General features: G+C 48.2%; 3 protein-coding genes across 11 annotated transcripts in view; all 3 read left to right on the top strand.

The window, feature by feature from the left end:
* The first annotated feature begins 2523 nt into the window (after positions 1–2523).
* On the top strand, positions 2524–9832 carry plp1b (proteolipid protein 1b). 2 transcript variants are annotated; one of them, XM_030360738.1, is made up of 7 exons: positions 2524–2626; positions 5087–5273; positions 5458–5614; positions 6350–6527; positions 7415–7488; positions 7636–7701; positions 9016–9832. In XM_030360738.1, exons 1-7 carry the CDS (start codon positions 2623–2625, stop codon positions 9088–9090), a joined length of 741 nt encoding a protein of 246 aa, XP_030216598.1. In that variant the 5' UTR covers positions 2524–2622; the 3' UTR covers positions 9091–9832. The 2 variants fall into 2 exon arrangements, with proteins under 2 accessions (XP_030216598.1, XP_030216597.1); XM_030360737.1 differs by lacking the exon at positions 2524–2626 and adding an exon at positions 4561–4797.
* A 3779-nt stretch (positions 9833–13611) lies between these two features.
* On the top strand, positions 13612–17660 carry cwc15 (CWC15 spliceosome associated protein homolog). The gene is made up of 7 exons (XM_030360740.1): positions 13612–13707; positions 14471–14613; positions 14985–15097; positions 15903–16003; positions 16195–16305; positions 16510–16643; positions 17294–17660. The coding sequence occupies exons 2-7, from the start codon at positions 14483–14485 to the stop codon at positions 17421–17423; spliced, it is 720 nt and encodes a 239-aa protein (XP_030216600.1). The 5' UTR covers positions 13612–13707; positions 14471–14482; the 3' UTR covers positions 17424–17660.
* A 1162-nt stretch (positions 17661–18822) lies between these two features.
* Positions 18823–26787, top strand: part of mtmr2 (myotubularin related protein 2) — a 13376-nt gene continuing 5411 nt past the window's right edge. The window contains exons 1-10 of one of the 8 annotated variants that reach the window (XM_030360709.1): positions 18823–19078; positions 19414–19516; positions 19788–19811; positions 19918–19981; positions 20108–20202; positions 22004–22108; positions 24719–24823; positions 25002–25085; positions 26007–26156; positions 26759–26787. The exon at positions 26759–26787 is cut by the window's right edge and continues 160 nt beyond it. In XM_030360709.1, coding sequence (XP_030216569.1) covers positions 18999–19078; positions 19414–19516; positions 19788–19811; positions 19918–19981; positions 20108–20202; positions 22004–22108; positions 24719–24823; positions 25002–25085; positions 26007–26156; positions 26759–26787 — 839 coding nt within the window. In that variant the 5' untranslated portion in view covers positions 18823–18998. Of the gene's footprint in view, positions 19079–19410; positions 19517–19787; positions 19812–19917; positions 19982–20107; positions 20203–22003; positions 22109–24718; positions 24824–25001; positions 25086–26006; positions 26157–26758 lie in introns of all 8 variants that reach the window. The other 7 variants (XM_030360714.1, XM_030360713.1, XM_030360710.1 and 4 more) reach the window with 7 other exon arrangements.

The raw sequence follows: 26787 nt of genomic DNA, 5'->3' as shown, positions 1-26787 counted from the left end.
GTTGTGCGTGCAGTCCGGTGGCTATGCCCCCGTTTGCTTGTCTCTGGTTTCGCTCAACTCATCGTAAACGTAAGACTCTCGCTTCACGATAAAACACTCACTCTGTAGGCGCCGACGTAAAAAAAAAATATCTCATGGCTTCTTTTGCTTGGCTTGATTGTATAATAAATTTAGATGGGCATTTGAACTCTTTGTTTGTTTATGGATACTGTAAGGTACTTTTCTATGTATGCCACTTGGACTTTACAAGGGTTCCCTTCTGCGAGATGAACATGTGGTTCTCTCTCGGGTCAGACCTCCACACAGACCCTGGTGGAGGGGAGGGCGGAGGTGGAGGAGGAGGTGGAGGAGGACCGGGTGGAGGTGGGGACAGGGTGGAGGTGAGAACAGGGTGGAGGCGGTGAGGGTGGAAGGGAGGACAGGGTGAAGTGGAGGACAGGGTGCTCAAGGAGCGCGGAGGCTTCGTTATCTGACCATAATGTCACCGTGTTAATGAGCTGACTATTAAAGGACTTTTGGAACTAAAGACGCGTTGAGTGTTAATGATGATTATTGATACGAATGACGATTCTTCACGATTACTAATGATGCATTGATCACGGGGTTACATTTGTCGTCATAATTCTGAAGGGATCGTTCGGATTCTCTGCGCTGCAAGATTCATGAACAGCAAATATCACATTTTAAATACAAGATACCAAATATAACTTTAATAATACCTCATATGAGACACTACATAATACCTCAGATGCTGCATGGGCTATTGAATGCAGCCTTGATTGAAGTAGCTCAGAATTTCATCACTGTTCAGTCATTACACATTTAAAGACTCTGAATCCACCTTCCAGACACAGCAAGGTCACAGGAGGCGCGGTGCGTATCTTAGGGGTTCACACCTCGCTGTCTCCGCTCCACACAAAACGCCAAACAATCATCGTTCCTTCCAATCAGAGGGCAGGACGCACGGAGCGCTCAGCGCCGCCGAACCTCACGCACACTTCCCCCGTCTCAGCTAGAGCGAGGTGTTCCTGTGAACACACCGGAACGAGCAGAAAACATCTCAGAGTGTCTGGCTTCGTGAAAACACACACTTTGGTATCCAGTCGACGTTAGGAAACGGCTCCACTTGCCGGAGAGAAAAAGCGGAACTCTGAAAGTATTACTGTATGACAACTTAAATGACTAATCTAGAGCTTTAAATGTGGAGGAAGCGTGTTTCTGGAAGGATTACCGCGATGACAGGGACTTAGCTGCTGACACTGGGCCTCTTTGTACCAAAGAGCTTTGACATCAACTGGGTCACAACATGGGGGGGGGGGGGGGGGGGGGGGGTGCAGCTGGAGGCATCATCAATGACTCCTTGTTGCTTGACTTCATCGGTCATGTGACCTCCTTTATCTGGAGTCGTCTTCTTCACGATACGTCACTGAGTGGGAACACCTCAGATGCAGGTGTGCTCTGCTTGTTGACGTCGTTTTTGGAAGTCCTGATTCTGTACCTTTATCTTGAAGGAGGTTAAAGCAGAACTCAGTCCCCCTACAGGAAGTCCTGATCCTGTACCTTTATCTTGAAGGAGGTTAAAGCAGAACTCAGTCCCCCTACAGGAAGTCCTGATCCTGTATTTTTATCTTGAAGGAGGTTAAAGCAGAACTCAGTCTCCCTACAGGAAGTCCTGATCCTGTACTTTTATCTTGAAGGAGGTTAAAGCAGAACTCAGTCCCCCTACAGGAAGTCCTGATCCTGTATTTTTATCTTGAAGGAGGTTAAAGCAGAACTCAGTCTCCCTACAGGAAGTCCTGATCCTGTACTTTTATCTTGAAGGAGGAGGTTAAAGCAGTACTCAGTCCCCCTACAGGAAGTCTTGAGCCCATCCCTTTATCTTGAAGAAGGAGGTTAAAGTAAGAGGAGACCTGGCTTGGGTCCCAGATGAGGGTTTGAGTCCGGCTTCAGGGCTTGAATCCGGCTTCAGGGCTTGAGTCCGGCTTCAGGGCTTGAGTCCGGCTTCAGGGCTTGAGTCTGGCTTCAGGGCTTGAGTCCCAGTTCAGGGCTTGAGTCCCAGTTCAGGGCTTGAGTCCGGGATAAGGGCTTGAGTCCGGGATGAGGGCTTGAGTCCCAGGTGAGGGCTTTAGTCTGCGACAAGGGCTTGAGTCTGGGCTGAGGGCTTGAGTCCCAGTTCAGAGCTTGAGTCAGGGTTCTGGGCTTGAGTCGGGGATGAGGGCTTGAGTCCCAGATGAACACTTGAGTCTGGGATGAGGGCTTGAGTCCCAGACAAACACTTGAGTCTGGGATGAGGGCTTGAGTCGGGGATGAGGGCTTGAGTCCCAGATGAACACTTGAGTTTGGGATGAGGGCTTGAGTCTCTGATCAGGGCTTGAGTCCCTGATGGGGTTTGAGTCCGGGATGGGGCTGACCGCTGACCTCGGCGTGTCCTCATCCCTGGCAGCTGAATTGAGACGTTGTGGCTTTAAGCCGTGACCCGGGAGGGGGTCCATCTATTGTCCCTGAGACAAAAGCGTGTCTCACATCCATCCTGAGTGGCGGGTCTCATCATCTTCCAGTCATATCTTACAGACAGCCGCCCGCACAAACATCCATCACTCTCCTTCTGACTAGGAGCTCAACATGGGTGAGTGGCAGCACGTTATTACCTGCCGATATTCAAGGCATTTTATGCAAATGTTAATTTCAACTAATTGTGTGTGTCAGTTTTGATGTAGAAAATAATTTAATGTTTTAATATTGCTGTTCTTCTAATGTGCCAAGCTGCCGTCGTGCTTAATTGCATTGCTGGTTTTCTGATATACACACTTCTTAATTTGATCATTAATGATTCCTATTAATCCACCTGTTATAGGCCTAATTGATTCATTATTAATTCATTAAATTTATCCCCCGATAAAAGTGATTTTTTTTTCTCTCACAGAGAGAACTTTAAGAAGGTTTAGAGATTAAACGAAGGCCAGAATTTGATTAAGGTTTTTTAATTTTTGGTTTTGTCTAGAGATAATTAATCATAACATGAGCTGCTGTTTATTATGATGTCATTGGTCTGGCAGGCTGGCCTCTGGCATTGAGAGCTGACCTAATGCTAAGAGAGGCTTATGAAGTTAGGCGAGCTAAGAAAGGCTAAAGAATATATGTTAGCTTAGTTAGGATAGCTAAGAGATGCTAGCTAGGAGTGTCAGAGAGAGGCTATCCAAGATATGCTAACATAAAAGAGGTTAGCTAACAGAGGATAACTAATTGAGGCTAAATTAGAGGCTAAGAGCGGTAAGCTAAGAGATTTTAGCATAGAGAGGTTAGCTAACAGAGGATAACTAAGAAGAGATGCTGATTTAGAGGCTAAGAGGTATGATGGTATTTGAGCTAAAAGAGGTTAGCCAATAGAGGTTAGCTAAGATATGTTAGCCAGAAGAGGTTAGCTCAGGTTATTGCGTGAGTTAAGGAGGTCAAATCATCTTCCGTATGCCTCAGCCATGAATAATGAATCCTGGCAAAAAGGAAATTGGCCAAATTTGTGTAATATTTAGAAATATATTGGGGTGACACTGACGAGAATGTAAAGTGTTGACCTAGTTTGGTTTTTCCCTTCTAACAGAGCAACTACTAGGTTGTGCTGAAGTGTGCAGGCAGCACCAGGGGTTTCTCAGCTCTAAGGGGAACATGTATAGATCCGAGCTGTGATTCACCCAGCACCCCTGGCCCACATACTGTACAGAAATCACCCGTAGACGTTGGTCTGCGTCTAGTGGTTAGGGTTTACCTCGGGCATGGCTGGAAGGGCCTGGGTTCATGTCCTCAGTGTAACCTGAGACGTCCTGGTTCTGGTCACATGTTGTTGTTGTTGTTGTGGTGAAGATGTTTCTCTTGACCTCTCATGGATCCACCCAGCCCCCCCCCCCCCCCCCCCCCCCCCCCCCCCCCCCCCCCCGGTGCCCCGAAGCAGACCCCACTGAACCCCCCTGAACCCCACTGAACCCCCCTGCCCCAGTACCCTGGTACCAGGCTCAGCCAGCTGGGGACGTCGGCCGGAGTGACCCAATAGCCCCAGAACTGTGTGTGTCTGTGTGTGTGTGTGTGTGTGTATGTGTGTGTGTGATATTGTATGTGCATGTGTGTGTGTGTTTACAAAACGCACACACACTGTGCATGCGTTCATGTATGTGTGAATGTGTGCGTGTGTGAGTGTGCATGTGTGTGCATGTGTTTGTGTGTGTGTGTTTGCGTGCATATGTGTGTGTGCATGTGTTAGTGTGTGTGTGTGTGTGTGTGTGTGTGTGTGTGTGTGTGTGTGTGTGTGTGTGTGTGTGTGTGTGTGTGTGCGTAAATGTGTGTGTGTGTGTGTGTGTGTGTGTGTGTGTGTGCGTCTAGCCCTGACATCGCTGGTCTTTGTTGTCCTCTCCTCTCTGAGGCAGACAAAGGATGTTGTATCCTTGGCAACAAAGAGGAGCTGTTTGCGGGGGCGGCGGGTCCCTGTGCCCCCCCTCCCTCCCGGCCCGGTGACGCCACTGACCGGTGCGGGAGGCGGGCCGGCGAGGGTACGACGGGGTCTGCAGTCTGGCATCGTTCACATCTGGCAGAGCGTAGCGTTGCTCAGGAGCTTTCCCACCGCCCGCGGTCAAGACTCCGGTCCACCGGTCCATTCCCCGGTCCAGACTCCGGTCCACCGGTCCAGACTCCGGTCCACCGGTCCATTCCCCGGTCCTTGACCCGTTTTCTTTTTTTCTTTCGCGGAGGACACGATCACTAAAGGCCAGATGTTTCCGGTCAGGCAGCCCTGGCTCTGCAAAGCCCTAGGTGCCCCCCTCTCTCTCCTCTCTCGCTAACCTCCTGGACCCCCCCGCTGCTCTGGGCGGACCCGCTGTATGAGTGCTGCTGACTGCCTGCTTCTGATTGGACGCTCTAACAGGAGGCTCCCGGCCGCTCCCCACTCTCTTGAGCTTCTCCCCCAGGGTGGCTGCGTGGCGTGTGTGGCGGATGGATCCGCAGATGAGGCGCTGACCCCCCCCTCCGGTGTCGCCCATGTGCTGCTTGCTTGTGTGTGCGCTGTGCGCCGCGTGTGTGCTCATGTATTATGCCCCCGCAGGTTGCTATGACTGTTGCATCCGGTGCGCGGGCGCCATCCCCTACCCGTCGCTGGTCGCCACGCTGCTCTTGTTCGCCGGCATGGCGCTGTTCTGCGGCTGCGGGCACGAGGCACTGGGCCAAACCCAGGTCCTGGTGGAGACCCACTTCGCCCGCAACTTCCAGGACTACTCGCTCATGGCCTCCTGGTGAGTTGCTTTCATCCCTGATTCAGAGCCCGGGAAGAAACGCCATCGCTGAGTCCATTTGATCCGGGATGAGTGGTGAAAGATGAGGCTCTTGACTCCTGAGTGTAGTGATGTCGGTCCCGTTCGGTTCTGGCTCCCTACTCGCTGACCTCCTCGTGCGCGCTCCGCGCCCGTGTGTTCACAGCATCAAGTACTTCCAGTTTGTGATCTACGGCCTGGCCTCCTTCTTCTTCCTATACGGGCTCCTGCTGCTGGCCGAGGGCTTCTACACCACCAGCGCCATCAAGCAGAGCTTCGGGGAGTTCCGGAGCACCCGCTGTGGCCGCTGCCTCAGCCTGACCGTGAGGACCGGGCGGGGGGGGCGTGGTGGTGGTGGTGGTGGTGGTGGTGGGAGGTGGTGGTGGTGATGGTGGAGGGTGGATAGTGGTGGGGTGATGATGATGATGATGATGATGATGGGGTGGTGGTGATGGTGGAGGGTGGATAGTGGTGGTGGGGTGATGGTGGAGGGTGGATAGTGGTGGTGGGGTGATGATGATGATGATGGGGTGGTGGTGGTGGTGTTGATGGTGATGGAGGGGAAGGAGGAGGTGGTGGTGGGGTGATGGTGGAGGGTGGATAGTGGTGGTGGGGTGATGATGATGGGCTGGTGGTGGTGGTGGTGATGGTGGAGGGTGGATAGTGGTGGTGGGGTGATGATGATGATGATGATGGGGTGGTGTTGGTGTTGATGGTGATGGAGGGGAAGGAGGAGGTGGTGGCGGTGGAGCGATGATGATGATGGGGCGGGAGTTATGGTGGAGAAAATGGAGGTGATGAGGAGGTAGTAATGTTGACAGAGATAGTGATATTGGGGTTGGTGGAATTTAGTTAATAGTGGTGGGGGGGGGGGGGGGGGGAAGTTGGTGGTGGTATCGTGAAGTAGACGATGGTGGAGGTGGTGTTTAGGATGTTCCGCATTCAGTACCTCCACCCAGCTAGCATTTAGAACACAAATAGCCGCGTTTGTCACGCACCCCAAACCAAAACATTTGCTGTTCTCTTTCTGATCAATCTTCCTGCTCCTCCTCTGACAGTTCATCATCGCGACCTACGTCCTGGCGGTCATCTGGCTCTGCGTCTTCGCCTTCAGCGCCATCCCGGTCTTCTTCTTCTTCAACATGGCGCAGACGTGTCACAACATCAACCTGCTGGCTGAGACCTCCCCCAGCATCAACCAGCACGGCTGGATCTGCATGGACGCCCGACAGTATGGTACGCTAACCTAGCCTCTAGCTCAGCTGTCCGTATGGTTACCTTACCTAGCCTTTAGCCCAGCTAGCCCGTATGCTATGCCGACCTAGCCTTTAGCCTAGCCAGCCAGTGTGCTACACTGACTTGCCTTTAGCCTGCCACTACACTATGCTGACCTAGCCTCTAGCCTAACCGGTCCGTATGGTACACTAACCTAGCCTTTAGCCCAGCCAGTATGCTACGCTAACCTAGCCTCTAGCCTAACCTGTCTGTATAATACAGTAACCTAGCCTTTAGCCAGCTAGTATGCTACACAAACCTAGCCTCTAGCGTAGCCCGCCAGTATACTACGCTAACCTTGCCTCTAGCCTAACCTGTCCGTATGGTTCACTAACCTAGCCTGTAGCCTAGCTAGTTAGTGTAATACGCAAACATGGGCTTAAGACTAGTATGTATGTACTCCCAGCCACTAGCCTTGCCATGCAGTGCGGTATGCAAGCCTAGCCCTAGCCTAGCAAGGCAGTATGGTACACTTACCTAGCCTCTAGCCAGGCAGTCCACAATGCTAACCTTGTCGCTATCCAAGGAAGGCAGTAAGGTACGCTAGCATAGCCTCTAACCTAGCCAGGCAGTACAGTAAGCTAACCAAGCCTTTCGTTTTGCTAACCTAGCCAGATGCTATGCTAACCTAGCCATGTTGTATGCTAACCTAGCTGGTATGCAATGCTAAATATAAATTCCTTCCAGTCTAGGGGATAGACAGCTAGCCCGCAGACACTTTACTATTCCTTTTGCTGTGTTTAAAAAACAAAAGCATTTAAAAGAGATTTAAGACTAAGACATGTGAGTTAGCTGGTTAGTTTGTTTGATTGAATCTTATCCTCCTTCCCATGATGCATCCCTCCCAGGTCTGCTACCCTGGAACGCCATGCCCGGGAAGGCCTGTGGAATGACGCTGGCGGCCATCTGCAAGACCAGCGATGTGAGGAACCGTTTGCTCTCTCTCAAAGTCTTCTTTCCGCTACCAAGGAGTCGCTTTACTCCACCAGTGACAAACCAGTCAGGAGGGGAGAGCTGGCTAACGTCCTCCCTGTCCTAAGCTTCTCTCTGCTCCCCTGTGTCCCTCCAGTTCTACGTGACCTATGACCTGTACATCGCTGCGTTCGTGGGTGCCGGGGTCGCGCTTCTAGCTCTGGTGAGTAGCCGGCGACGCCCTGGGGATTGGATCACAGATTTAAAATGAAAGCGAGGGAGATATGTGGGAGGTTTGTCCAGTGGTCAGGTGGTTGGACTCCAAGCCGAAGGCTCTGGGTTCGAGCCCAGTGTCAACAGTCTACCTGTGGGCCTTTTAGTACAAGATGACCCTTAAACCCTCCTTAAAAACGTGTCACTGTACTGGCTATCCCCAACCTACTACTTAATGGCCTGTCTCTGTACTGTAACCCCTACCTGCTCTTTAATGACATGTCTCTGTACTGTCTAACCCCTACCTGCTCCTTAATGACCTGTCTCTGTACTGTCTAACCCCTACCTGCTCCTTAATGACCTGTCTCTGTACTGTCTAACCCCTACTTGCTCTTTAATGACCTGTCTCTGTACTGTCTAACCCCTACCTGCTCCTTAATGACCTGTCTCTGTACTGTCTAACCCCTACCTGCTCCTTAATGACCTGTCTCTGTACTGTCTAACCCCTACCTGCCGCTCAATGACCTCTATATACTGTCTAACCCCTACCTGCTTCTTAATGACCTATGTCTCCGTACTCCCTGAAAGCGTCTGCTAAATGACTCGATAGTAACACAGGAACCTCCTTCTTCCTTCAGTTGCTGTACTGTCTAACCCCTACCTGCTCCTTAATGACCTGTCTCTGTACTGTCTAACCCCTACCTGCTCCTCGATGACCTGTCTCTCTACTGTCCATCCCCTTCCTGCTCCTCAATGACCTGTCTCTGTACTGTCTAACCCCTACCTGCCACTCAATGACCTGTCTCTGTACTGTCTAACCCCTACCTGCTCCTTAATGACCTGTCTCTGTACTGTCTAACCCCTACCTGCCACTCAATGACCTGTCTCTGTACTGTCTAACCCCTACCTGCCACTCAATGACCTGTCTCTGTACTGTCTAACCCCTACCTGCTCCTTAATGACCTGTCTCTGTACTGTCTAACCCCTACCTGCTCCTTAATGACCTGTCTCTGTACTGTCTAACCCCTACCTGCTCCTCGATGACCTGTCTCTGTACTGTCTAACCCCTACCTGCTCCTTAATGACCTGTCTCTGTACTGTCTAACCCCTACCTGCTCCTTAATGACCTGTCTCTGTACTGTCTAACCCCTACCTGCTCCTTAATGACCTGTCTCTCTACTGTCCATCCCCTTCCTGCTCCTCAATGACCTGTCTCTGTACTGTCCATCCCCTTCCTGCTCCTCAATGACCCGTCTCTGAGCTCCCTGAAAGCGTCAGGGTTAGATGGCTCAATGGTAACACAGGAACCTCCTTCTTCCTTCAGTTCCTGTACGTTGTCGCCACCACCTACAACTACGCCGTCCTGAGGTTCCTGGGCAGGAAGGGGTTACACTGCTGAGCCCCCCGTTCGGACGGCATGGAAGCTCCCCTGACCTTCATCACACCACCCTCCTCCTCCTCATCGCCCTTGTCATGAACATAACCCATAGCAGCTCTCCCCGCGGGTGTCTTTAACACGGCATGTTGTTCGTCCTTCATCTCCATGGCAACCTCCCATCATCTCCATGGAAACCTCTCACCTTCTCGCCACCGTCGCTGTTCGGAGCGCGTCTCCTGACCTGGCGAGGCAGCGAGGTGGTTGATTGAGGGAGAGACACCCCCCCCCCCCCCCCCCCCTGGTGATTCTACAGCCCACCTGGTCTCTCTGGTAAACCGTGGATATTCTGGTTCTGAATAACAATGTCTGCCCCACCTTATCTCATCGTCATGACCGTCTCTTTAACCTCAATGTGAATTAAATTAAAAATGGATGAAAATGTGGGATGTGTCCGGACATGTCTGTCGAGGAGTATGTCGTTGTTGAGATAAGGTTATTATTGCTGATGTGTCGATGGTGAACTGTGTTGCCTTTGCGTCATAAGAAATGTTGCAGTTTTGTGTACTCTGGCATTGAGTGCTTTTATTGCAGTACCACTATGTGGGCGGAGACAAACTGGGATCCATCTCCTCAAGGTGCTTTTTGTATTTCTAAGGATAAGAAGTTTGTTGAGGTCCGTGCTGCGACCTTTAACCCCTCTATGATTTCAGCGTTGCTGGGCGGCCGGTGTCCCGGAGCTGTCATTAAAGCTTTCTTAATCACATTCACTACTGTGGTGGTTTTATTTTGATCCAGCACAATATATCACATCAAACTAGGTTGAAAGCATGCATTAGATATTTTTTTGCAGTAATTATTACAATAATTAGTCTAGGCATAATGTACAGCAAGTTGGAGCATTAAATAGTATATCTGGGCATTGTTTCTAACAGAGAGAGCGATACGATGGCTGTTATGATCCTGGTGATGTGTCCTCAACACTCAGGAGTTATACATAACAGCATCCGCCATCCCTCTCATCTGGTCCTCTCCTTCCCGTCTCTCCTCTTCTCTTCCTCCCCTCTACTCCTCTCACCCCTCCTCCTCTCATCTCCTTCCCTCCAGTCGATCCCCTCCTCCTAATACTGCTCTTCCTCCTCTCGTCCTTCTAATGCTCCTACGCCTCCTGCTGCTCCATCTCTCTTCTCCTCCTCCTATGGCTCCTTACCCTCCTCCTCTTCCTCCCCCTCCTCCTCCTCCACCACCTCCTCTTTGTCCCCTTCCTCTCCTCCACCTCTTCCTCACCCTCCTCCTACTCCTCCTCCTGTCCTCCTCCTACTCCTCTCCCTCCCCCTCCTCCTCCTCCTCCTCCTCCCCCTCCCCCTCCTCCTCCTCCTCCTCCTCCTCCTCCTCCTCCTCCTCCTCCTCCTCCTCCCCTTCCTCCTGCTCCACAGGAGTAGATGCTGTTGAAGTAACAGGTCTCACAGTGGATCTTCTGTCCACGCAGGAACATGGGGGTCTGCAAGTCTCCTAAGATACAGCCACAAACCGCACACTGCACAAGCACAGACACGCACACACACACACACACACACACACACACACACACACACACACACACACACACACACACACACACACACACACACACACACACACACACACACTCAATCACACACACACACACACACACACACACACACACACACACACACACACACACACACACACACACACACACACGACACACACGACACACACACACACACACACACACACACACACACACACACTCAATCACACACACACACACACACACACACACACACACACACCCACACACACACACACACACACACACACACACACACACACACACACACACACACACACACACACACACCACACACAGACTCGACACACACACACACACACACACCACACACAGACTCGACACACACACACACACACACACACACGACACACACACACTGAGTGAGAAGACAGATGAGGATCAGCAGAACAACAATCACAGACGGCTGAGTGGACGCACGGTGAAACAGTCCTGGTGGCAAACCATGGGGGGCTGATCCATGGAGATGTAGCTGTCCCCGTCCATCGGTCTGTCACAGTGCGTGCACATCGACCCGGCAGCACGCCTGTAGGAGGAGGAGAACAGGAGGGACTCAGCGTGGGACCATGGTCTACGGAGGTACACACAGCAGGCCCACATGTGTCTCAATCTGGAGAGGAGGAGTGTACGCTTTACTAAAGGCACCGGGTTTGGTACCCTAGTTTGCAGCCTGCGTGTATCCTCCAGCCTACTTTGCTTTGGTAAAAGCATTTGCTAAATGGTGAATAGTTGCAGTGTCGAGTGAATTTTCTTTGCATTTTCTTAGCGGGTATTTTTTATAAACCTACATTTATTTCTACTTCTTAGAATTCTGCTCCCTTGTTTCCCAATTGCCTGGGATCCTGATGTAAGGATGATGAAACAGATGTATTATTATTACATCACACGTCTCCATCGCGTCATAGGGGCACGATGTTCTAGGGGGCGTGGTGTTGGAGTCCCAGCTGAAGGGTTGTAGCTTGGTTGGACACGGGGAAACCAACCTACAACCCTTCAGCTGGGGTCTCTCTGGGTACTGAAGGAGGACTAAAGCCCCCAGCAGAGGGATCAGACATCACCACTCACCCTGCTTCTCTGTCCGGACGGGGGCTGGCCTCGGGCACCGTCTCAGCGCTGGCGTCCGCGACGCGATCCAGAAGGATGACCGGTAACGGGGTTCCGTTACCGTGGTTACGATAACATGGATACACGCCCTCCATCTGCTCGATCTGCGGGTTCAGGCTCGAGGTTCAGAGGCAAACTCCCACCTGTGATGTCACTTGTCACGGGGCAGAGTAGATGGTGAGAAGGCTTGCGTGAGTTAATCACGCTCGCATGATCTGTTGTAGAACAGGAGCCCTTCAGTCCTGAAGGGTCTTTTTTCCGTCCTTTGCACGGACGCACATTTCACACTGCACAGTGTACGCACGCGCACGCACACACACACACACACACACACACACACACACACACACACACACACACACACACACACACACACACACACACACACACACACACACACACACACACACACACACACACACACACACACACACACACACACAGGCACGCAGTCCATCCCTAACTATTTGTCAATGTGAAAATTGGTTTGCTACTGGAATGCCTGGCCGGCCTGTGCCACTGCATTCCACCTGACAGAGAGGGGGGATGCTCGAAGCAAATCCACTCAACAGACCGAAGTGTCAGGACTGAGATATACTGTTCCAAGGTGTATCATTATTGATACATTTCCGTGAATTATTTTGTACTTTGCTCGGGATTTTCTAGCTCACACATATTTGACCTTTCTCATGCGAGAGAAAGGTCAAATATGTGTGAGATATGTAAAGATGTTCTGGACCCCTGCTGCATGTTCTTCACATATTTGAAGAGTAACGTGAATTGCAAACATGTCCATTTGACGAACATGTTGGTCAATAAATGGATATTGATATAATGTATTTTAAATTAAAAAAATGCCTCATTCTCTTCAGTAAACATTATTACTACTAAAGGTTGGAGAGCTATTGTCAAGTTAGGGTGAATCACATTCCAACCAGAGTTATTCAAATCTCTTCTTCTTTACCGCACTAACATATATGATATTAGAACTGACCTGGCAATATAAACCCTTACAACACTTTTGACCTCAATACAAGAAAAGTTCAGTGCTATGCAAACATTCAATCATTCTAGGATACACATGTCACATGTATTGCAATTATATTTGAGTATGTCCTTAATAGAACGGGTTAGGGTAAGGTTCCTTTATTCATAAATGTAAAAAATGTATAAAAGTAACTACCTGTAATGTTGTGAAGCTTTTCCAGGTGCTTACCTGTAGAAGAGCTGAACAGCAGCTTGTCACGACAAGCTCTGTCCCTCAGGTAGGACGACGTGAACCCCCCCCCACACCCCTCTCCCAATCCCCGCCCAACAAGAAAGAACAGGTGACGCCCCCACCTGGGGGTTGGGGGGGAGGGGGGGGCATGCAGAACATCCAGGCGTGGTCATGAGTTGTTTGCTCAACTGGGTTTCAACTTGCAGACATTATTGTTTTTTTTTAATTGTGTTTTTATTGATTTATTAATAGGCCATTTGATATGTGACAATATGCATGTCGTAAGAACAATCAAAGGAATCTGAGGGACTTCCATTAGCTCGAAATGTGGGCTATGACCCTACGCCCCGAGGTACCGACCCAACAAGTGGTTAGAGGGAAACAATCAGCGATATGAGAGAAAGTTCTCTTTGCGTTGTTCTTTATTGCAGCATTCCCATTTCCCATACGTTTTCATATATATATATATAGATAGATAGATAGATAGATAGATAGATAGATAGATAGATAGATAGATAGATAGATAGATAGATAGATAGATAGATAGATAGATAGATAGATAGATAGATGTAGATACATAGACACGTATATAAGTTAAGAATTCTTAGTTGACGTGAACGCACCATTCCAACATAGGTTTGTTCCGGAAGTGACGTTGAGCTGTTACTCTGTTGTCTGTTGTCGCTTCCTCGTGTAGCATCAGGTCTGTATGAAGTCTCTAATTCGTTCGAAACACATAGTTTAGGATCCTTTTTAACAATGAATGAATAAGTGTTGTCTCGTTATTATCTCTTTGCCTCTCCGTTACTCAACCTTTGCTTAAATCCACTAATCCGTCTAGATCCATCCTAGAGCTAGCCACACAAGCTAACTTCAGCTAGCCTTGTTCTCAGAGATACACTATATATTTATTAGCGTTTAATGGTTGCCTGATGCTTTTTTTTAATTAGAACTTACTATAAGCCAGATGCTTGATATGTATTGGTGTTAAATGGAAGCCTTATACTTTGTATTTATTAGTGTTTAATGGTAGCCTGATAGTTAATATGTATCAGTGATAGTGTGCTGCTATGTTGGTACGCTAGAAAATAAGTTGACTTCCATTCCTGCTAAGGTATAAAAACATAACGGATCAACCAGCCGATCACTAGATGGTCTCCAATCTGACGTGTGTCTCGAGTACTTTATTAATCACGAGGGACATTGATTCAGGCTCACAATATTGCTCTACTAAAGATGGAAAGGACCAACAAAGCAAATAAATGATCAGTAGATGCACATCTAAACAAACGTGCATCTTTACACGAAAGTGTAAAAACAAATACACAAACGTAACAAATATCCAAGTGACAGTCTGAGGCCCTATTGAGGAGTCTGTTGTTGTTGTTGTTGAGGTAGGACTGTTGTGTTTGACCCGTTGGGTCCAACACTAACTAACCCTAACCCTTGTGTTTGAAACCAAGCAGCAGCCGTCCAACATGACAACAGCCGCCAGACCCACGTTCGAGCCCGCCCGGGGGGGCCGGGGCAAGGGAGAGGGGGACCTGAGTGCTCTGTCCAAGCAGTACTCCAGCCGCGACCTGCCCGGACACACAAAGATCAAATACAGGTCTGGGAGCAGGACTGAGCTGAGCTAAGGGCCGTAGCCTAGGGGTCAGGGTGTGACTCTGCTAAAAGGTTATGGATTTAGCCCCAATGTCTCCCTGTAGGCCTCCTGCTGCCAGATGAGCCCTAACCCCTGTCTCATATGGTTCTGTCACTTGATTCTATGAACATCCTTACTTTACAGACAGTATGTGTCTTCTGACAAATGAACCTATTGTAAGTCACTTTGGATAGAAGCGTCTGCTAAAGGCCCTAAATGTAAATGTCTGAATTCACGATGAGTTGCTTTGGATGGAGAGTTGGGGCGTTACTTTATCTTCAGAGTCTTGGTGCTGACGCTACTGTCCCCCCCCCCCCCCCCCCCCCCCCCCCCAGGCAGCCCACCCAGGACAACCAGGATGAGGTCCGTGCCCGTGACTTCCGCAGGGAGCTGGAGGAGAGGGAGCGTGTGGTGGTCCGAGAGAAGGCCCGGGAGAGGGGACCCCGAGGTGGGACTGGACTGGAGGCCGCAAAAACATGGATATAGCAGACACATTGGTGTATTACAGACACATTGATGTATTACAGACACATTGATGTATTAGACACATTGATGTATTACAGACACATTGATGTATTAGACACATTGGTGTATTACAGACACATTGATGTATTACAGACACATTGATGTATTACAGACACATTGATGTATTACAGACACATTGGTGTATTACAGACACATTGATGTATTAGACACATTGATGTATTAGACACATTGATGTATTAGACACATTGATGTATTACAGACACATTGGTGTATTACAGACACATTGGTGTATTACAGACACATTGGTGTATTACAGAAACATTGATGTATTACAGACACATTGATGTATTAGACACATTGATGTATTACAGACACATTGATGTATTAGACACATTGATGTATTACAGAAACATTGGTGTATTACAGACACGTTGATGTATTACAGACACGTTGATGTGTTACAGACACGTTGATGTGTTACAGACACGTTGATGTGTTACAGACACATTGATGTGTTACAGACACATTGATGTATTACAGACGTATTGATATATTACAGACATGTTGATTGGGTGGACCATTCTGTGTGTGTGTGTGTGTGTGTGGGGGGGGGGGGGGATTTACAGCAGACGTTGGGGTCTGACCCTAGCGAACCCCGAGGTTAACGAATCTTTCATAACGAGCTGGTTTTAGTTTGAAGGTGGAACTGATGCTCCTCAGCTAGTAAGCGTGCAGCCGTGAACGTGACGTGTTTTTGGGTTCTTCAGACCACACCACCTCGTCATCGTCATCTTCATCGTCCTCCAAGAGACCCAGACTGGACCAGATCCCCGCAGCCAACCTGGACGCTGACGACCCTCTGACAGATGTAAGAGTTCACGGCGCTCCTCGGAGCTCTCCAACCGTTCATTTAATCCCCACGACGATCAACTAGTATTCATGCAAGCTCAGCCATCAGTAGACGTCTCAAACGGTTGAACGTCTCTGCGCTCAGACGATGTGTTTCAAAGTCTTGAGTGGAGGTAACCTTCCCGGCGGCCATGTTGTGTGACCTCACAGGACGACGAGGACGAGGACTCGGACGAGGACAGCGACGACGACGACACCGCGGCGCTGCTCGCAGAGCTGGAGAAGATCAAGAAGGAGCGGGCCGAGGAGCTGGAGCGCAAGGTGAGGATGGCCCTCGAGGTGTTCTTCATCATAACACCGGCGCTCCTGGTGTTCTTCAGGACCACACCCGGCTGACGTGTGTGTGTGTGTGTGTGTGTGTGTGTGTGTGTGTGTGTGTGTGTGTGTGTGTGTGTGTGTGTGTGTGTGTGTGTGTGTGTGTGTGTGTGTGTGTGTGTGTGTGTGTGTGTGTGTGTGTGTTCCCAGGAGCGCGAGCAGAAGGCGGAGGAGGAGAGGATCCGGATGGAGAACATCCTGAGTGGGAATCCTCTGATCAACCTGGCGGGACAGCCTCAGCCCGTCCAGCCTCAGAACCCTGCCGCCTTCAGCGTCAAGAGGAGGTAGGGCTCCCACTGGCTCCGTTTATCAGGACTACTGGTACCAGTGTTTTTCAGGACCACTCAAACCAGCAGGACCGCTCATACCAGTGGTACCAGCGTGTATCAGGACCGCTCATACCAGTGGTACTGATGTTCATCAGGACCGCTCATACCAGTGGTACCAGCGTGTATCAGGACCGCTCATACCAGTGGTACCAGCGTGTATCAGGACCGCTCATACCTGTGGTACCAGCGTGTATCAGGACCGCTCATACCAGTGGTACTGATGTTCATCAGGACCGCTCATACCAGTGGTACCAGCGTGTATCAGGACCACTCATACCAGTGGTACCAGCGTGTATCAGGACCACTCATACCAGTGGTACCAGCGTGTATCAGGACCACTCATACCAGTGGTACCAGCGTGTATCAGGACCACTCATACCAGTGGTACCAGCGTGTATCAGGACCACTCATACCAGTGGTACCAGCGTGTATCAGGACCACTCATACCAGTGGTACCAGCGTGTATCAGGACCACTCATACCAGTGGTAGCGTTTACCAGAACCGCTCGTACTATTGGTCCCGGGCCGGTGGTGGTGGTGGTGTTGTTGTTGTTGTTGTTGTTTCAGAATACCTCATGACCTCTCGTGGTGTTTTGTTTCCTCAGGTGGGACGACGACGTGGTTTTCAAGAACTGCGCCAAAGGGGTGGAGGAGGCCAGGAAGGAAAAGCGCTTCATCAACGACACGCTGCGCTCCGAGTTCCACAAGAAGTTCATGGAGAAGTACGTCAAGTAGAGGAGCGGACCCCCCCCCCCCCTCCTCCCAGCGGACCCCTCACGCCCTGACGTCACAACTCTCTGTACGGACACATTGTATATAAACCCACGGAGTGAGGTCTGTCACTGACGGGCTCTCTAGGACTTTAAAAGATGACTTTTTGTTTGAAGATGACTTTTTTTGTTTTTGAGCTCGAGTACTTCTGCCTGTTCTGTTTTTAACTCATTACAATAAACAGGATTTGTGTCTTTTGAATGTCGTGCTTTCTTTTTGATCGCCTCCTGTTGAGACACGCAATGCATCGATACAGGACTAAGTTATGTTATGGGGTTAGGATGGGATGTAATGGTCTCTAGGTGACGGGGTTAGGGTGGGTGTGTTATGGTCTAGGTGATGGAGTTAGGGTGGGGTGTGTTATGGTCTAGTGACGGGGTTAGGGTGGGTGTGTTATGGTCTAGGTGACGGGGTTAGGGTGGGTGTGTTATGGTCTAGGTGACGGGGTTAGGGTGGGTGTGTTATGGTCTAGTGACGGGGTTAGGGTGCGTGTGTTATGGTCTACTGACGGGGTTAGGGTGGGTGTGTTATAGTCTCTAGGTGGTGGGGTGTGTTATGGTCTAGTGACGGGGTTAGGGTGGGTGTGTTATGGTCTAGGTGACGGGGTTAGGGTGCGTGTGTTATGGTCTACTGACGGGGTTAGGGTGGGTGTGTTATAGTCTCTAGGTGGTGGGGTGTGTTATGGTCTAGTGACGGGGTTAGGGTGGGTGTGTTATGGTCTAGGTGACGGGGTTAGGGTGGGTGTGTTATGGTCTCTAGGTGACGGGGTTAGGCTGGGGTGTGTTATGGTCTAGGTGATGGAGTTAGGGTGGGGTGTGTTATGGTCTAGGTGACGGGGTTAGGGTGGGTGTGTTATGGTCTAGGTGACGGGGTTAGGGTGGGTGTGTTATGGTCTCTAGGTGATGGGGTTAGGGTGGGTGTGTTATGGTCTAGGTGACGGGGTTAGGACGGGTGTGTTATGGTCTAGGTGACGGGGTTAGGGTGGGTGTGTTATGGTCTAGGTGACGGGGTTAGGATACGGTGTCATGGTCTAGGTGACGGGGTTAGGATACGGTGTCATGGTCTAGGTGACGGGGTTAGGGTGGGTGTGTTATGGTCTCTAGGTGACGGGGTTAGGGTGGGGTGTGTTATGGTCTACGTGGTGGAGTTAGGGTGGGGCGTGTTGTCCTTAGCAGCAGGTGGGGTCCATTATGGTTGTTAGCAGCAGCTGGGGTTAAGGTAGGGTGCATTATGGTCCTTTGCAGTAGGTGGGGTTATGGTCGGGTGTGATATGGTATGGTCTTTAGTAGCAGAAGGTGGGTGAGGTCGTGGTCAGGCCTGGGTTCAGTGTATTCTGATCCTCTACCAGCAGGGGGCGACATCCCCAATGCCGTCATTGTTGTGGGCTGGGAGTAGAAGATGGCAGCTTCCTATTTTGCCTCGGGATTATCCTCTCCCTGCGGATGTTGAACAGTTCGCTGTGGATATTCTCCTTACTTTCCGGATCGCTTCATTCAATAACCTTACCCTTCTAGATGTGTGCATGTTGAGGTGTTAGACATGGAGAAGAGCGGCAGTATGGACAGTCTGGGATCCAAGAGGTCCTCCTCCCGACAAGCCAGTGTGGATTCACTTTCCAGGTAGAAAAAGATTTACTGAACTACGGAAAAACCTTTATTTTCAGACTTGCAAGAGTTTGCTACTGTGGTGTACACACCAAAGAGTTGTATCATTATTAATAATAATGCCTGCGGGTTTACTTCACATATTGACTTTGTATGACCTAAGTCTCTCAACCACACCTCATAACACTGTATAATTATCCGCTTAACTCATTGTCCTGTGCAAACCTCCTTAAGTTGATTTAAGAACAAAACGATTCGGTTGAATTGAGAAATAACTCCCAAATTGTTGCGATATTGTCACTTCCTGCAGGCTAAAGGGTCGTGCATGACTGTGTGTTTTCCTACAGCAGTACCTCGACCTCCCGCTCCGACCGCTCCGCCCAGACGAAGCCCCCCTCAGCCATGTCCTCGGACTCGGTGAGCACCTCCGCGGAGCTCTCCCCGGAGCTCAAGGTTGGTCGCTCACTAATAAACTACTAGATTACTACCAAACTACTACTTGACAACTACTAAACTAAAACTAAACTACTACTAGACTACTACACATGTCTCTATCAACCTGGTATTTGTACATCCTAGCCATTTAGTAATTCATCCATCTGTTTTTGTGATTTTATATTTATATTGCATATCTTTTTAAATGTTATATCCTGTCCAGATATGTTTGTATGTTTTTTTAAAATCTTTTATCTAACCTCTGTTGGGTAACTGTGTTTGCGTTCAGGTCCGACCGAAAGCCCAGATCAAGGTGAGTGACTGTAGTCCTGCAGACAGGGTCTTAAGGTTCCTACGTCTATCAAGCTCTGACTTGAAGTCAGAGAGAGGCACTGCTTTAAGGCTTGTTGTGTTGTCAGCAGATACCCAACGAGTGTAAAGAAGAGCCACAGTTACTTCCAGGCGAAACTGTCGTAGATGTCGGTGAGTGGCACTCTTCTTCTTCTGTTCACTGTCTCGCGAAATCACAACATAGTAGGTCCATTCCCTTCTCTGAATGAGTGAGTGATGACGTCACCATGACCTCGTGTTGGTCTCACCTCCTGACAGCCAAAGAGGTGATGTACATCTGTCCGTTCCGGGGGCCTCTGCGAGGCACGGTGAACGTGACCAACTACCGGCTGTTCTTCAGGTGCATGGACCAGGTGAGAGCAACATGACAACGTTTCACCCTTTTGAGCTTTGCTTTCTTTAGTCACATACAGTGCATACTTCATTCTGTTGAATTCCACCTCTCGAATGTCACTCTGTGGTTCTCAGGTGTGTTCTGTTATTTTAAACTAGTTTCTAGTTCTTGTTGTGTTGCTTCCATGTTTTGCACTTTGGATATATATATTTTTTTGTTGCACAAAAAGCTCTTTATAAATAAAGTCTGATGGATACATGGTTGGCTGCAGCTCTCGAGGGAAGTGAATCATTTCCTGGAAGACGGTATTAATAAAGATGATAAAGTATTTATAAGATAGAACAAGCATTAATAGAAAGGGATAAAGTATTATTAAAGATGGATAAAGCATTAATACAGATAGATAAAGTATCAATCTGCATTAATGCTTTACCTATCTTTAATAATAAAGTATTAAAGATTGGTAAAGCATTAATACAGATGGATAAACCAGAATCAGAATCAGAAATACCTTATTGATCCCCGGGGGGAAATTGTTGAAAAAGATTGATAAAGTATCAATCTGTATTAATGCTTTGCCTATCTTTAATAATAAAGTATTACAGATAGATAAAGCATTATTACAGATGGATAAAGTATCAACCTGTATTTATGCTTTACCTATCTTTAATAATAAGGTATTACAGATAGGTAAAGCCTTATGACCAGTGCTTAATTTGTCAAGTGGGAGCTCCCGGAGCGCTGAGGATGAGTAGAAAAAACAAATGGATACATATTATTAACCAGAACAATACCAGAATACCACAAAAACCATAATAATAATAAAGTTCATTTTGGCCTTCTTGCCCCTCTTCTCCGCAGCCACTTTCGCTAACTCCTCGCAGTAACTCTCTTGCTGCACATCTGAACAAAACACACACATGCACACAGTATTAGCCCCACACACACACACACACACACACACACACACACACACACACACACACACACACACACACACACACACACACACACACACACACACACACACACACATACTCCAGATCCAGCTGGCGGAGCGCACGTCAGAGCTTCCGGAGCGCGCTCCCCCTTGCTCCCCCTCAAATTAAGCACTGCTTATGACAGATAGCTAAAGCCTTATGACAGATAGGTAAAGCCTTATGACAGATAGGTAAAGCCTTATGACAGATAGCTAAAGCCTTATGACAGATAGGTAAAGCCTTATGACAGATAGGTAAAGCCTTATGACAGATAGGTAAAGCCTTATGACAGATAGGTAAAGCCTTATGACAGATAGGTAAAGCCTTATGACAGATAGGTAAAGCCTTATGACATATAGGTAAAGCATTATGACAGATAGGTAAAGCCTTATGACAGATAGGTAAAGCCTTATGACAGATAGGTAAAGCATTATGACAGATAGGTAAAGCCTTATGACAGATAGGTAAAGCCTTATGACAGATAGGTAAAGCCTTATGACAGACAGGTAAAGCCTTATGACAGATAGGTAAAGCCTTATGACAGATAGGTAAAGCCTTATGACGGACAGGTAAAGCCTTATGACAGATAGGTAAAGCCTTATGACAGATGGGTAAAGCCTTATGACAGATAGGTAAAGCCTTATGACAGATAGGTAAAGCCTTATGACAGATAGGTAAAGCCTTATGACAGATAGGTAAAGCCTTATGACAGACAGGTAAAGCCTTATGACAGATGGGTAAAGCCTTATGACAGACAGGTAAAGCCTTATGACAGACAGGTAAAGCATTATGACAGATAGGTAAAGCCTTATCACAGATGGGGTCTCTGGGGGTTCCCAGGAGCCGGTGTTCGTGCTGGACCTGCCGCTTGGCGTGGTGAGCCGCGTGGAGAAGATCGGCGGAGCGTCCAGTCGGGGAGACGTGTCCTACGGTCTGGTCTGCAAGGTACTGGAGGACAACCCCCCCCCCCCACACCGCACTGTGATGACATCACTCTAGGACAGGGGTAACCCCCCTACACCGCACTGTGATGACATCGCTGTGGGACAGGGGAGAACCCCCTAGACTCTAGGGGGTTCTCTAGACTATACTGTAATAATAATAATAATAATACATTTAATTTAGAGGCGCCTTTCAAGACACCCAAGGTCACCTTACAGAGCATATAGTCATCATTCAAAACTATGTAAAACAGACTAGGAATAAAAGGAAAACGGAGGTTAAACATGAAGAATAATAATAATTAATAACACTCAAAGACGCCTAAAGTGAAGAGGGGGGACCTCACTAACCACCACCAATATGTAGCACCCACTTGGGTGATGCACGGCAGCCAATCGGTGCCAGAACGCTCACTACACACCAGCTTGAGAGTTAGGGATGAGGTGGAGTGAGGGAAAAGAACATTTAACACTATCGATCACATTTAAACAATATCGACCACATGTAAACACTATCGCCCACATTTAAACATTATCACCCATATTTAAACACTATGGACCACACGTAAACCCTATCGACCACATTTAAACACTATCGCCCACATTTAAACACTATGGACCACATTTAAACACTATGGACCACATGTAAACCCTATCGACCATATATAAACACTATCGACCACATTTAAACATGTAAACCCTATTGACCACATTTAAACCCTATCGACCACATTTAAACACTATCGACCACAATTAAACACTATCGACCACATTTAAACATGTTAACCCTATCGACCACATTTAAACACTATCAACCACATTTAAACACTATCGACCACATTTAAACATGTAAACCCTATCAACCACATTTAAACATGTAAACCCCTCTCGACCATATTCAAACACTATCGACCACATTTAAACTAACGACCACATTTAAACTATCGACCATATTTAAACACTATCGACCACATTTAAACACTATCGACCATATTTAAACCCTATCGACCACATTTAAACCCTATCAACCATATTTAAACACTATCGACCACATTCAAACACTATCGACCACATTTAAACACTATCGCCCACAATTAAACACTATAGACCATATTTAAACACTATCAACCATATTTAAACACTATCCACCACATTTAAACACTATCGACCACATTCAAACACTATCGACCATATTTAAACACTATCAACCATATTTACACGCTATCGACCACATTCAAATACTATCGACCACATTTAAACCCTATCGCCCACATTTAAACACCATCGCCCACATTTAAACACCATCGCCCACATTTAAACACTATCGCCCACATTTAAACCCTATCGCCCACATTTAAACACTATCGACCACATTTAAACACTATCGACCATATTTAAACACTATCGACCACATGTAAACACTAGCGACCATATTTAAACACTCACACAATTTGATATATATCACTATATATATATATATATATATATATAGATATAGATTTGTGCTGATTATATTATTACGATCTATCCTTGTATTTAAATTGCGGATCCCCATAAAGGGTATAAATTGCAATCCCCGTATTGGGTTCCAATAGGTTGACTGACTCTCCGTCCATCCTTCGTATCATCTGCTGTTCCAGCGCCAGACAAACGGCGGTGATACTACCGACGGAAAAAGCCGTTACGTCCCATTGTTTGGAGTGAAAGCAGTTTCTCCCTATCCATATATATATATATATATATATAGATCTACACATATAAATAGTTTATAAAAGAATTAAAAGTTTACAAAAACACACTTAAATTACTTAAATTACTAAAAACAACGCAACACGCACGGAGCTACTGGATAAGCGATAATGTCCCATACATACTGTGGGGAACCCACCTACACTACACTGTGATGACATCACTGTGGGACAATTGGACCCCCCCCTACACTACACTGTGATGACATCACTCTAGGACAGGGGTACCCCCTTCTATAATACACTGTGATGACATCACTGTGGGACAGGGGTACCCCCCCTACAGATGACATCACTGTAGGACAGGGGTACCCCCCCTACAGATGACATCACTCTAGGACAGGGGTACCCCCCCTACAGATGACATCACTCTAGGACAGGGGTACCCCACCTACACTGCATCATGATGTCATCACTTTCATACCGGGGTTCCCCCAGGAGGGCGCGACCTATTGGGGACCCTGAGGTTCAGATGGGGTCACAGGACATTGATGGATTATTTAGTTATTGATATTTGAATTAAAAAAAGATTTGAAAGGTTGAAATGTCAGATAAAGGTTCTGTATTTACAAACAGACTCATGATTTGTATTTGCCATGAGTTAGTGAAAAGCTGCTAACCACTTCTTTCTACTACTAATCGATCGGTGAACTCCTAATTATCACTCAGTGAACTGCTACTAATCACTCAGTGAACTACTACTGATCACTCGGTGAACTACTACTGATCACTCGGTGTACTACTACTGATCACTCAGTGAACTACTACTGATCACTCAGTGAACTACTACTAATCACTCAGTGAACTACTACTGATCACTCAGTGAACTACTACTGATCACTTACTAAGTTCTCTGTCTTCACCAGGACATGAGAAATCTACGCTTCGCTCACAAACAGTCGGAGGACGCTCTGAAGAAGTCCATCTTTGAAGTCCTTATGAAATACGCGTTCCCAGTTTCCAACGGGCTGGTGAGTAGACCCCAGAGTCTGTCTATCTATCTGTGTTTGTTTTTCTCTATCGCTCACCCTCCCTTAAATTATTTAGGAGCTCTTTTGGCATGGAAAGTACACATTTACGTTTCAAAAAAATGAAAGATTAAACAAGGAAGATGTACATAATACTAAGAGGCTTCTCTCTCTCCCTCAGCCAATCTTTGCATTTGAATACGGTCAGGTGTTCCCGGAGAACGGATGGAAGGTTTACGACGCTATCGCTGAGTACAAGAGACAGGTACCTGGTCCAAGTGTGAAGGGGTGAAGGTTCCTGGTCCAAGTGTGAAGGGGTGAAGGTTCCTGGTCCACACGGGACACATGTACTTCATCTAGTGAGGGCTGAAGTAACCTGGTCCTGGTCCACACTAGAGGACACTAGTACTCTAGTAAGGGTTTTTATACTCCACCAGGTCAGACTGTATTCTATACTCCATCCTTCAGTCTGTACTCTTTACTCCACCCCTCAGACTGTGTTCTATACTCCACCTGAGATACTGTGCTCTTTACTCCACCCCTCAGGCTGTGTTCTATACTCCACCCTTCAGACTGTACTCTATTCTCCACCCATCAGACTGTACTCTATACTCCACCCATCAGACTGTACTCTCTACTCCACCCATCAGACTGTGTTCTATACTCCACCCCTCAGTCTGTACTCTATACTCCACCCTTCAGACTGTACTCTATACTCCACCCATCAGACTGTACTCTATACTCCACCCATCAGACTGTACTCTCTACTCCACCCATCAGACTGTACTCTATACTCCACCCATCAGACTGTACTCTATACTCCACCCATCAGACTGTACTCTCTACTCCACCCTTCAGACTGTACTCTATACTCCACCCATCAGACTGTACTCTATACTCCACCCATCAGACTGTACTCTATACTCCACCCATCAGACTGTACTCTCTACTCCACCCTTCAGACTGTACTCTATACTCCACCCATCAGACTGTACTCTATACTCCACCCTTCAGACTGTACTCTATACTCCACCCTTCAGACTGTGTTCTATACTCCACCCCTCAGACTGTGTTCTATACTCCACCCTCAGACTGTACTCTAACTCCACCCTTCAGACTGTATTCTTTACTCCACCCCTCAGACCGTGTTCTATACTCCACCCTCAGACTGTTCTCCTCTCCCCAGGGCATCCCCAACGAGAGCTGGCGTGTGACGAAGGCCAACGACCACTACGAGCTGTGTGACACCTACCCCTCCTCCCTGGCCGTGCCGGTCAACATCCCCGACGAGGACATCAGGAGGGTGGCCGCCTTCCGGGCCAAAGGTCGGATCCCCGTGAGTACCCGGACCCCTCCACTGGGCTCCCGGCCCACACCGCGGCCGTAGGGGCCCAGGGTAGCCCTTTGTTTGGATCGCAAACCGGCTATTTTGGCACCCATAGCATCTCAACAAGTATTTGGGAGTCTTTAGGATGTTTGACCCAGTCCAAAGGTTCTGGCTTCAATCCCTAAAGTCCACTGTCTACCTGTAGGTATCCTAGAGCAAGATGCCCCCTAACTCCTATCTGCTCCTTAATGACCTGTCTCTGTACTGTCTAACCCCTACCTGCTCCTTAATGACCTTTCTCTGTACTGTCTAACCCCTACCTGCTCCTTAATGACCTGTCTCTGTACTGTCTAACCCCTACCTGCTCCTTAATGACCTGTCTCTGTACTGTCTAACCCCTACCTGCTCCTTAATGACCTGTCTCTGTACTGTCTAACCCCAACCTGCTCCTTAATGACCTGTCTCTGTACTGTCTAACCCCTACCTGCTCCTTAATGACCTGTCTCTGTACTGTCTAACCCCTACCTGCTCCTTAACCTGTCACTGTATTCACTGTAAATTGCTTTGGATGAAGTAAACAGTAACCCAGTTGTGTGGTGCTATGGTTGCAGGTGTTGTCGTGGATCCACCCAGAGAGCCA

This window comes from Gadus morhua, chromosome 7, assembly GCF_902167405.1.
Source record: "Gadus morhua chromosome 7, gadMor3.0, whole genome shotgun sequence".
In the NCBI taxonomy this organism is placed as follows: domain Eukaryota; kingdom Metazoa; phylum Chordata; class Actinopteri; order Gadiformes; family Gadidae; genus Gadus; species Gadus morhua.
Note: the sequence above shows the minus strand (reverse complement) of the source record. Positions and strands in the feature narration are given on the sequence as shown.